Genomic DNA, 13,638 nt, shown 5'->3' with positions numbered 1-13,638 from the left:
CAAACTAAGCCAAACAAAATCCAATGGGTCGCAAAATTATGGCGACGTAAACAGTACCAGCGCGATCGTAGTGCCGCGCTTGTTTTCGCGCGTACCTACCTCATCCATGTCATTCACATAAATGGCAAATGTAACCTCTTCCCAAGTAGAAGTCTTCTCTCTGAGGACTACCCTGTGCTGTGCGTGTATTTTCTCTAGTTGTATTATACGGGATGGGAGCTATGCTCATGGTGTATCTTTCAGCATCAAGTTTTTTCTTAAAATCTTAAATAGTGTTTGCACACACAGTTTCTTTATCTAAATTATTCCAGGTATCCAGTACTCTATGTGGGGAGTTTTTTTCAGATCTCTTCTATAGTTATCCTTTTTGAGTTTCTTTTATGTCCTCTTTTTTTTTCATTGTCCCATTTTAATAAATCATTTCTATCTAGGATTTCCATTCCTTTCATGATTCTGTAAACAGTCAGCAGATCTCCTCTATCTCTTCTTTGTTCCAGAGTTGGTAATTCCAATTTGGCTCCAATCATGTTTACCATATATACAAATGACATGGCATTTGGTTATATATGGATGATGCTGTGATGCATGAGGGGATGGGTGGGGGATGGGGGGTGAGGGAGTATTGTGAAAAATAAATTGGTGCACCCCAAAGGGATTTCTCTCTGTCTTCTCCATTTCTGCATGAGGGGACAGAGAGGGGAGGTCACTGATTTAATTAAGTGACCTTGCTATGGATGTGCTGTGTCCTGTGATACTGTTTCTGACCCAGGGCAGTGGATGAGCTGCAGGGATGACCCATCATCCAGGAGGAGCCAAGATCAGAGGGAGGGGAGAAGGTGGATGGGAGTGGAGTTATGTGGGGATGGAATGGGTGGGAGTGGTTTTTATGCCTTTGTTTTTTTGGCTACCTCCTTTGTAAGGGGGAAAAAGCCTTTGGTATACACATGTTTCTTATGTTTCTAGCATCATGTTTATCAATTTCTTCAACTCATCCTGGTTTGTTGGAAACCTTCAAAATTTGCAATTTCTGGTGTAAATACTATGGAAAATATACATATATACATACATATACCAAAGGCTTTTTCCCCCTACACGGGGGGTAGCCAAAAAGAAAAAAGGTACAGAAACCAGTCCCACCCATTCCATCTCCCGCACACTCCACTCCCCTCCAACTTCCTCCCTCCCTCTCATCTTGGCACCTCCTGAAAAGTGTAACTAATATAAATAATCTACAATGAAATTTTATCTCTTATTTCCCAACATGAATGGTGTTAGAAATGAAAAATCTTTATTTCCCCTCCCTAACTCTCTCTTAAAGTTGGAACCAGCAGTGCAGTGACAATAAATCTATGAGCACCAGCCTTTGGCCATCGATCGTCTGTCGTCACTTGTCTGTGGCAGATGGTTTATGTACCTTGATTCTGGTTGTCATTTGTGACCTCTGGTTGGGAAGGAGTTAATACTCTGAGCTATAGTTGAAACAAATTCATAATTAATATGAAATGTAAACAGTATAGGAGTAAAGTAAGCATGGGACACCAATACTGTAGTATCTGGTTCATTCCTGCAAGACAACAAACAAGTATACCAGTAAATCATGGGAACTCTCTAAATTCCAGAACCCATCCTTTTACTGAATAAAACTCTCCCATAAGTTACAAAAATAAAGTATGCCCTCATTTTAAGGGTTTTAAAAATATACCTGGCATAATGGAAGATCCTGGTTCATTTTCTGGCAAAGAAAGTTCTCCCAGTCCACAACGAGGTCCAGAAGCTAAAAACCTGATATCATTGGCAATTTTCATGATGGAACAAGCAATGGTGTTGAGTGCACCTGACACCTCAACCATTGCATCATGAGCAGCTAAGGCCTCAAATTTATTTGGAGCAGACACGAAAGGCAAGCCAGTCAACTCTGAAACCTATGAAAAGAACTGGTTAAGTTATGCATAACTTATCTCTAATTGTTGATACTAATTAAAAATGCATTAATTTTTTCCATTTTAAATTTGCATCAATTATCTGTTAGGTAACTGTTTGGTCTCCTAAGAAGGACTAGGAGAAGGTGGAGGATATGACAGGGAATATTTGGAGAAAGAGAAAGACAGAGAAAGATTAGGTGGAAGAGAAAGAAGAGGAGAGGCGGCGGCGGCGGCGGCGGCGGCGGCAGCAGCAGAGCAGCAGCAGCAGCAGCAGAGCAGCAGCAGCAGCAGCAGAGCAGCAGCAGCAGCAGCAGCAGCAGGTGTAGGAAGAGTAGGAGGGAAAGGAGAAAAAAATGGAAGACTATGAAAGACAAAAGACTGAATTGTGGCATTTAAAAAATCGCTTAAAAGTGGCAGTTTGCCGACAAGATTGACGAGATAAACACCATATGAGGACGGAGCCTTTATTTGTACGACATTTCGCTTATTACAGCTTTTTCAAGTACAAGTTGAGATACAAATGCTTGAGATTAAATAAGGGGAAAGGAGGGAACGGGGAGAGAAAAGGGGGGGAAGGAAGAGGAGGAGGAGGAGGAGAAGGGGGGGGGGATTGGACACTGGGAAAGGATGAGAATGCCGGCCCAAACGTCCGTGGGCGAAATGTCCACAAAGGGTATCTAACCCTTTGTGGACATTTTGCCCACGGACGTTTGGGCCTGCATTCTCATCCTTTCCCAGTGTCCAATCCCCCCCCCCTTCTCCTCCTCCTCCTCCTCTTCCTTCCCCCCCTTTTCTCTCCCCGTTCCCTCCATTCCCCATATCAAATCTCAAGCATTTGTACCTCAACTTGTACTTGAAAAAGCTGTAATAAGCGAAACGTCATACAAATAAAGGCTCCGTCCTCATATGGTGTTTATCTCGTCAATTTAAAAAATCACCACCCATGACAACATGCATGACTCCCAGGAATCCAAGGATCATTCAAATAACACATCACAAACACAAAGACAAAATATATACCTAGACCCAACGCACTTAAATCACTTGCAGGTACAACATTTGAACAAAACAAAGAAACTACCACTACAGTATACACACAATATATGCACTCAATGATGAATTATGTGAGTCCTGTATGGCCCCTAACCTAAGACGCACCACAACACTCTACAGACTATATAGAACAAATCCCTAAAGACAATTACAGGCTGCACAAATAAGACACCTACAGACCATCTACACCATGAAACTAAAGTCCTCAGTCAAGGAGTACCCTGAAATAAGAGGTACACAAACACTTCCAGCAGCCTTCACACAGTCCACCCACTGCACTACATGGCAGAACACCCACACACACACACACCAAGAATCATCAAAACAACACCCAAATATTTTCTTCTCTTCCTCCACAACCACTTGACACCTGCCTCCAAAAGCATATCCATAAACATATCACTCACTGCTCCATCAACAAACTGAAAGACAACACATTGCTGCATGCCAGACCCCGATATCCATCCCTCTGAATACTCTTTCCTCCAGGAGGACAGAGTCCACCTGACCAGGCTATGGTGTGACCACCATCAAGCCCTTCTAACTTACCAGAAGAGGTTGAATGACCAAATCACAGATAACTGTCTAAGATGTGACACTTCACCCCATACTATATAACACATTATGGAAGAATGTATTGTACACAATTATGCATGCCAACAACACAACATATACTCTATAAAGGATTTGTGAGAAAACCCCATTCCACACTCTTCAGGCCAGACAGTCTAAGGAACAACAACACACATGACTATACTTGTATTATATTTCATTGCCTTTGGAGGTGGGGGGGGGGGGGTGAGGGAGTATGTGTGAATGATATTTTGATGCAGTCCAAAGGGATATATCCCCATCTCTTTTTCTGAATGAGGGGACGGAGAGAGGAGGGCCACCGATTAAATGAACCAGCCTTGCTGTAGATATGACGTGTCTTGCTGCATTGCTTCTGATCCAGGGTAGTGGGTGAGATGCATGGATGACCCATTATTCAGGAGCAGCCATGAAAAGAGGGAGGGAGGGATGGTGAATGGGAGTGGAGTATGTGGGGAAGAAATGGGTGGGAGTGGATTTGTCTTTGATTTTGGCTACTTCCCTTGTATGGGGGAAAAACCCCTTTGTATATGTATGTATATTTCATTGCTGATAAACCTCAATCTTGAGAACAATAGTGCCAAAGAAATGGAGTTATACGAGTGTATACACACACATACATACCTACATATACCAAGGCTTTTTCCCCCTTACAAGGGAGGTAGCCAAAAAGGAAAAGGCATAAAATCATTCCCACCCATTCCATTCCTGAATACACTCCACACCCCTCCACCCTCCCTCTTATCTTAGCACCTCCTGGATGACGGGTCATCCCTGCACCTTATCCACATACATACAAATAAATCATCGAGTTGTCAACAGCTGTCAATTAGACTTCTGTAGGCTGTCGAATAAGATGAAAATTCTCAACAGTGCAAGGAAAACAAGAGGCCTGGGTTGTATTGAGTTACCCAAAATGATCTATGTGCAGTGTTGAACATGAGTATTGTGAGAAAATGCAAGGAAACCATGGAAGATCCAGAGAAAACGACAAGTTCAATTCAAATGTCGATATTAACGCAGAGCCCACTGGAGGCACTATACGGAAACTAAATGAAAATAGAGGCTTTGAAACCCCAAGAGGGATTGGTAGACTGTACAGAGATGACCTATTTTCTGGCTTTGGTAAGTACGAAAAAAGAAATTCAAGTTGAATCATTGTCATGGAAAAGGAGATGAATTTTAATAGAAACTCATGGGAAAGAGAATTCATGGAATTAAGGAAAGATATTGTGATTTTAAGGCAAGACTATTTAAGTCAGAGAGGTATGTGAACTAAAGAAGAATTCAGAAATAAATAACGAGTTATGTGAATTAAAAAAAAGAACCGAGGTTAAATGTGAAAATGAAAAGATGAACAACAATGCTACTACCAATAGTGGGAATATAGAAAAAGAGGTACCGTATTTTTCGGACCATAAGGCGCGGGCAAAATCCTTAAAATCGGCCAAAATCGGGTGGTGTGCCTTATCGTGAGGTGCGCCTTATGTGTGGCTTCAGTGCAAAAAAAATGCCTCGGACAGTGACGAATTATTATGACACATTTCGTAGCTAGCCTGCCAACGGCGACAGTGCATAGGCCCAGCAAAAGTTACAACCAAGTTATAACCAAGATGCATGTATCTTGACAAGAAAATTGCGAAAACTTCGACAGTTTTCGAGTCCATGCCACCGCATTCATTCACGCTATCATGGCTATGATATGATAGCATCCACAACACAGATGGCCATTTTGCATTGGTCTAGTCTCGCTCCACTCGGACTGTAGTCATTTAGGTATTTTTTTTAGTTTCGACCATGGGCACAATATGGCAATATAAGATTAATTATTAATTTTGTAAATTAAATGTATCAACGTAATATGCAATTTTGTGGGCGGAAATGAAAATAAAAAATACCTTGCTACAAGCAAATATGGTAATGAACGAAGTCGGTAGCATAGGATCGGGACGCCAACGTCTCTCATGACGACGACAACAAGGACGAGCCGGATGGCATTTAATTTGCAGGTAATGATTTATTAAACACAGGTTAGGTTAGGTTAGACGAATTCATCACCCTTCCATTTCTTCGACGTCGGCATCTATCATAACAGACATGGCGTACCATTCGTCCGACACGACTTCGTTACTTACAAAATCAGTTTTCACACCTTTTTTTATTTCCGCTCACAAAATTGCATATTACCTTGATACATTATAATTTACAAAAAATTAATAATTAATTTTCTATTGCTATATTGCGCCCATTGTCGAAACTAAAAATTACCTTCATTTGTAGTCTTGTGTTTTTAAGCGAATAGAGAATTCCGGGAATAAAACTGCTAATGTTGGTTTTATTCTCCATAATTCCCGTAACGTGTTTATGTTGTTTTTTAGGGTTATTGGCAGGGCAGACCGTCCATGGAGGTGGCCTGATTTCACTGACCAAAAAAAATATATATACAATTTTTTTTTTACATACATACATATATACATATACCAAGGCTTTTTTCCCCTTACAAGGGGGGTAGCCAAAAAGAAAAAGGCATAAAATCATTCCCACCCATTCCATCCCTGAATACACTCCACACCCCTCCACCCTCCCTCTTATCTTAGCACCTCCTGAATGACGGGTCATCCCTGCACCTTGAGGGGGGGTCGCCGATTTAATGAAGCGGCCTTGCTGTGGATGTGCTGTGTCTTGCGACATTGCTTCTGACCCAGGGCAGTGGACAAGGTGCAGGGATGACCAGTCATTCAGGAGGTGCTAAGATAAGAATTTTTTTTGTAATTTTGCTAAATCCCAACCGATTTTTCTCATTCAACAACGAAAATGTTCAGTTCTGAATGCACTCACATATGCATGATCATCCGATGACGAGACCAGGTGCGCCTTATGTAAGGACGGGGAATAGCAAATTACGGGTGCGCCTTATGGTACGAAGCGCCTTATTGTTCGAAAAATACAGTAAATCACAAAATACAGGCAATGAAAGAATTGAAAATTTAGGTGAGGAAAATTTGCAGTTAAGAAATGGAGTGAAAATGGCGAAAATTAAGAGATAACTTTTAAAGACATAGTACAACAGATGCAGGAAAATGCAAAGGGCATAATTATTCAAATTATCAAAGACAAAAATTGGGTTAGAGATACAGTGGATAGAAAAAAGTGTATTGTTGTATATGGACTAAAGGAAAAACAAGGTTTGGTTAGGTACTTGTGAGAAAAAGCCGAAAGAGAAATGGCAAAAACAATTCTAAAAGAAGTACATGATGATGACCAAGAAGTAGAAAAAGAAATAGAAGTATATAGAATGGGACAATATTCTAAAGAAAGAAATCAACCCCTAAAGATAAAATTAAGATCACAAATGGTAACCAAAAACATACTGGCAAAATCAGGTAAGATAGCAAAGAGTGAACATTAAACAATATATGGATAAAAAGTGAAATGAATGTTGTGGAAAGAGAGAGATGACACTAAAGAAAAAAATGCAAAAAGAACAGAGACCGAGAGTAAGGAGTTCTAGTAGAGATTCTTGGACATGAGGCTGAGACAATGGTACACCAAGGTAAATGAAAGGAACAGAAAATCTGTGGAATGGAGAAGAAAAGAAATTAAAAGTGGCCTACACTAATATCCATCCATATAACAAAGGCTTTTACCCCCTTACAAGGGAGGTAGCCAAAAAAACAAAGGCATAAAAACCATTCCCACCCATTCCACCCCAAATGCACTCCACTCCCATCCACCCTGTACCCTCCCTCTTATCTTGACACCTCCTGGATGATGGGTCATCCCTGCATCTTGTCCACTGCCCTGGGTCAGAAGCAGCATCCCAAGACACAGCACATCCACAGCAAGACAGCCGCTTCATAAAATAGGTGACCCCCCCCCCCCTTCTGTCCCCCCATGTAGAAAAGGAGAAGACGAAGAGAAATCCCTTCGGGCTGTGTCAAATTTTTCTCACACATGCTACCTCACCCCCCATCCCCCACTCATTCCACCTCATGCATCACAACCTCATCCATATACAACCATTCTCCATTCACCCCTGTCTTCTGTCCTCTCCCATCCTTCCTCCACAGACATTTTCCTCTTCCCCAAAGCCCCTTTTACCCCATCCATCCATCTCATCTTAGGTCGCCCCCACCATGTTCACTCCTTCCACTTCTGCCTTCCACACCTCTTTCTTCACTCATTTTTTCCATGTATCCAAACCATTCTAATACCCTTTCATCCACCCTATCTCCCAACTCCCTTACCACCCCAATTTTCCTCCTTCCCTCATTTCTCACTCTATCCAGTCTAGTAACCCCTATCATACTTCTCAGACACCTCATCTCATATTCAAACTCCTCTCTTCCTCTCTAATGTTCCATGTTTCTGCCCCGTACAATGCTATCAACACAATCATTCCTTCACACAATCTCCTCTTAGCATCCATTCCCAAATGTCTATTTCTCATTACACTTTTTAATCCACCAAGGCACTTACACACTTCTCTCAATCTACATTCTACCTCCACCTCCACTCCACCTCCTTTTCCTGCCACATTCACACCCAAGTATCTAAAACTATTCACTTCCTCCAGTCTCTCTCCCTTAATGCTCACTTCCAGTCTGCTGCCACTTTCACCCCCTTGTACATCTCATCACCTTACTTTTACCCACATTTATCTTCAACTTCCTTCTTTCATACACTCTCCCAAACTCTGTCAATAATTTCCTCAATCCCTCCTCTGAACACACAACATCAACATATTACAACACAACATTGATGGCATCAACACAAAAAAACACAAACTTGAACATTTCCTCAAGCAACACAACATACATATTGCCCTCATACAAGAAACAAAACCAAAACACTCACACAAAACACCAACATTTGACAACTACACCACCATTAGGCAAGACCGGACCGACGACAATGGCGGTGGACTCGTCACCCTGGTCCACCAATCCATCTGTTTTGTGTACACAAATGCCACAACCAAAATCCTCCTCCCTACCACAGATAACACCACAGAAATCCAATCTATCCTAATCCATACAGGCAATAAATCAACACTAACAATAGTTAATATATACATTCCCCCCAATCATCTCCCACAGTTCCAAACACTTTCAGGCCTCAACTCAATCAACTAGCCACAATCCCAAACAACAATTTAAGAACAAACTTGATCTTTGGAGATACAAAAACAGGTCACCATGAGCATAGCTCCCCTTCTCGTATAATACAACTATGTAAATACTAGGTAAATACAACCCCCATCCCCCCCCACCCACTCCCTTGCATAACAGTATCATCTATACACAGCCACTCTCCACTCATCCCTATCTCCTGCCTTCTCCCTCCCTTGTTCAACAGACATTACCCTCTTTATCAACACACTTTTAACCCCATCCATCCATCTCATCCTCAGTCATCCTCTCAAATTCACTTCCTCTATCTCTGCCTTCCACATCTTTTACTAATCTTTCATTACTCATTCTTTCCTTGTGTCTAAACCATCCCCATAATCTTTCATCAGCCCTATCTGCCATCTCCTTTTCCACTTCCACTCTCCTCCTAATTTCTCACGCTATCCAACCTTGTAAACCCTACCATACTTCACAGACATTTCATCTCATATATACATATACCAAGGACTCTTTTCCTTTTACAAGGGAGGTAGCTAAAGTCAAAAGGCATAAATCCACTCCCATTCCATCCCCACATACTCCACTCCCATTCACCACCCCTCCCTCCCTATTTTCTTGGCTCTTTGTGGATGAAAGGTCATCCCTGCATCCTGCAGCACATTGCCCTGGGTCAGAAGCAATATGTAGCAAGACACACCACATCCATAGCAAGGCCGCTTTATTTAATCGGCGACCCCCCCCCTCCATCTCCTCATGCAGAAAAAGGGAAGACAGGGAAAAATCCCTTCAAGCTGCATCAAAATATCTTTTAAACACACTCCCTTACCACCCTTGTCCCCCACCCTCTCCCTTCCATGCATCACAGCATCATTCATACACAACCATTCTCCACTCACCCCATCACCTGTCTTCTCCCTTCCTTCTTTCCTCAATAGACATCCCCTCTTTCCCAATGCCCCTTTTACCTCATCCATCCATCTCATCCTTGGTTGCCCACTCACGACTCCTTCCACTTCTACCTTCCACACCTCTTTCACTAATCTTTCTTCACTCATTCTTTCCATGTACCTAAACCAACCCTTTCATCAACCCTATCTCCCGACTCCTTTTCCACCCCCCATTCTCCTCCTCATCTCCTCGTTTCTCACTCTATCCAACCTAGTAACCCCTATCATACTTAGCAGAAATAACAGTGACAGAAATAAGGGACCAAATAAAGAACCTTGATGTCAGAAAGTCATATGGGTCTGATGGAATTGCGAACTAAATATTGAAAGAATGTATAGATGAACTTATAGACAAAATACACAAGATAACTGACTTCTCACTCAAAGAAGGAAAAGCACCACAAGATTGGAAAAATGCAAATATTGTACCAATATACAAAGGTGGAGACAAAGAAAATCCAACCAACTATAGACATACGCCTTACAAGCACAATAGCAAAAATATGTGAAAAAGTTATTAAAAATAAATGGATTAAACACTTGTAAGAGAACAATATACTAAACCCTAAACAATTTGGTTTTAGAAGTGGAAGATCATGTACTACAAACTTTATATGCTTTTACTCAAGATTAATAGAAATAATACAAGAAAGAGATGGATGGGCAGATTGTGCTTTTCTGGACTTACAAAAGGCTTTTGACAAAGTTCCACACAAAAAGCAACCAAGAAAAATTTAAACAATAGGTGGAATAAAAGGAAAATTATTGGAATGGATGAAAGATTTCTTGAACAGAAGAAAAAAGAGGGTGGTACTTAGAGACAAGAACTCAAATTGGGAAGATATGATAAGCGGAGTCCCACAAGGCTCTGTATTGGCTCCGATAATGTTTGCTATTTATATAAATTATATGGATGAAGAAGGTGTGGAATATTATATGAACTTCTTTGCAGATGATGCAGAACAATTAAAGAGAGTAAATACAGAGGAAGACTGCAAATCTTTTCAAGAAGACCTGGACAAAGTCTGGAAATGGAGTCAGAAGAGTGAATTGAACTTCAACATTAAGAAATATAGTATAATGGAATTTGGTAAAAGCAAAAATAGAAACTCAGGTCAATACAAAATTGGTACAATGGAAGTTAAAAAAGTAAACTCAGAAAGGAACCTAGGATAACTATCTCAAATCACATGACACCTGACAAACATGTCAACAAATTAGTCGGAGAAACTTTTAACTTATTAAGATCAATGAGGAAGAATGTAGATTGAGAGAAGCGAGTAAATGCCTTGGTGGATTAAAGAGTGTAATGAGGAATAGACATTTGGGAATGGATGCTAAGAGGAGACTGTATGAAGGAGTCATTGTGCCAACAGCACTGTATGGGGCAGAAACATGGAACATAAGAGAAGAAGAGAGAAGGAGTTTGAATGTGTTTGAGATGAGGTGTCTGAGAAGTATGATGGGGGTTACTAGGCTAGATAGAGTGAGAAATGAGGAGGTGAGGAGGAGAACGGGGGTGGAAAGGGAGCTGGGAGATAGGGTTGATGAAAGAATATTAGGATGGTTTGGACACATGGAAAGAATGAGTGAAGAAAGACTAGTAAAAGAGGTGTGGAAGGCAGATGTGGAGGGAGTGAACATGAGGGGGGCGTCCTAGGATGAGGTGGATGGATGGGGTGAAGGGGGCTTTGGGGAAGAGGGGAATGTCTGTTGAGGAAGGACAGGAGAGGACAGAAGACAGGGGTGAATGGAGAGTGGTTGTGTATGGATGATGTTGTGATAGCATGAGGTGGAATAGGTGGTGGGATGGGGGGGTGAGGTAGTATGTGTGAGCAAATTTTGACACAGCCCAAAGGGATTTCTCCCCGTCCTCTCATTTTATGCAATGGGGGGAACGGAGGGGGGGGTCGCCGATTTAATGAAGCGGCCTTGCTGTGGATGTGCTGTGTCTTGCGACACTGCTTCTGACCCAGGGCAGTGGACAAGGTGCAGGGATGACCCGTCATTCAGGAGGTGCTAAGATAAGAGGGAGGGTGGAGGGGTGTGGAGTGTATTCAGGGATGGAATGGGTGGGAATGATTTTATGCCTTTTTCTTTCTGGCTACCCCCCTTGTAAGGGGGAAAAAGCCTTGGTATATGTATGTATGTATGTATGTATGTATGTATGTATGTATGTAAGATCAATGAAAGTAGCCTTTGACTACATGGATGAGGAAATGGTAAATAAAACACTAGTTACACTGATAAGACCAAAATTGGAATACACAGCATCACTATGAAAAAAAAAAAAATAGAAAGAATTCAAAGAGCAATGACAAAGATGGCACCAACACTTTGCAATTTGACATACGAACGAAGATTGGACAAACTAAATTTACCAACCCTGGAATAAAGAAGAGAAATAGGTGATTTAACCATTAACACAATTATGAAAAGGATGGAAATTCTTGATTGGGATGACCTACTAAAATGTGACAGAAAAAGTACAAGAGGACACGAGAAGAAACTTAAGAAAGACAGTTACATAAGAGATCTAAAAAAGAATAGCTTCCCACACAGTGATAGATATCTGGAACAAATTTAATGAGGAAACAGTGAGTGCTATAACTATACATGATTTTAAGAAAAAAAATGGATGTGGAAAGATACAACAGCAGATGACTACAAACATAGCTCTCTTCCAGCAAAACACAACTAGGTAAATACATTTAAACTCTTCCTCTCTTATGTTCCATGTTTCTGCCTCATACATTTCTGTCAGCACAATCACCCCTTCATGGAAAAACAAGAGGTTCTGAAGAGAAACTCAAAAAAGGACAACTACAGAAGAGATTGGAAAGAGAATAGCTTCCCACACAGAGTACTGGGTATATGGAATAACTTAGATAAAGAAACAGTGTGTGCAAATACTATTCAAGATTTTAAGAAAAAACTTGATGATGAAAGATACAGACGGATCATCACAAGCATAGCTCCCTTCCCGTATAATACAACTAGGTAAATACAATCTCCTCTTAGCATCCATTCCCAAATGTCTATTTCTCATAACACTTTTTAATCCACCAAGGCATTTACTTGCTTCTCTTAACCTACATTCTACCTCCACTTCCACTCCTCCCTTTCCCGTCACATTTGCCCCCAGCATCTAAAGTTATCCATTTCCTCCAGTCTCTCTCTCTTAACCACTTCACTACGGGACTTAAATCTCGCGGGCAGCAGCCAATGCCAGCCGTACGATGTGTCGTAATAATACTCGCATCATAAAATATAGTCACAGCTTATATCGATCGTTCTCTCTTTCACCCGTGAATTTTGAAAACCACAGAGAATGGGATTAAGAGCAGATTAGGGAGAATGTAAAAACACAGGGGCGACTACAATAAATATAATCAAGACGCCGATATGGCAGCGTCGCGAATCCACTTGCTCCTCATGATGCCTACGTGTGCGGCACCGTATGGAAGGGGTTAATACTCACTTCCAATTTGCTGCCACCCTCTCTCCTTGTACATATCATCACCTTACTTTTAGCCATTCATCTTCAACTTTCTTCTCTCACACACCTTCCCAAACTCTGTCACTAACTTCTTTAATCCCTGATCCTACTACAAGTACAATGTTGTCAGCAAACAACTTATATATCTCCCATTTTTCTCCTTTTTCTTTAACCATCTCCAATCCACAACCCTTTACCCTTGCATTGTATAAATTGAAAAGCCATCATGACATAACACATCCCTAGTGAAGTTTCACCTTTACCTCAAACCACTCACTCTCTCCATTTCTGATTCTAACACAGGCTCTACTACTCTTGTAAAAACTCTTGATTGCTCTTAACCCCTTCCATACGGTGCCGCACACGTAGGCGTCATGAGGAGCAAGTGGATTCGCGACGCTGCCATATCGGCGTCTTGATTATATTTATTGTAGTCGCCCCTGTGTTTTTACATTCTCCCAAATGCGCCCTGAATCCCATTCTCTGTGGTTTTC

The 13,638-nt window shown here is 41.4% G+C and overlaps 1 protein-coding gene across 6 annotated transcripts in view; it reads right to left on the bottom strand.

The window, feature by feature from the left end:
- LOC143032875 (fumarate hydratase, mitochondrial-like) overlaps positions 1-13,638 on the bottom strand; it is a 122,952-nt gene that overhangs the window by 34,934 nt on the left and 74,380 nt on the right. For all 6 annotated transcript variants that reach the window (XM_076198065.1, XM_076198067.1, XM_076198066.1 and 3 more), the window contains one exon: positions 1,703-1,922. In XM_076198065.1, the coding sequence (XP_076054180.1) occupies positions 1,703-1,922 (220 nt within the window). The remainder of the gene's footprint in view (positions 1-1,702; positions 1,923-13,638) is intronic.

Source organism: Oratosquilla oratoria, chromosome 14 (assembly GCF_046742065.1).
Source record: "Oratosquilla oratoria isolate Oo_2021 chromosome 14, ASM4674206v1, whole genome shotgun sequence".
In the NCBI taxonomy this organism is placed as follows: Eukaryota; Metazoa; Arthropoda; class Malacostraca; order Stomatopoda; family Squillidae; genus Oratosquilla; species Oratosquilla oratoria.
The sequence above is the reverse complement of the archived record's forward strand: the minus strand, read 5'-3'. Positions and strand labels throughout refer to the sequence as shown.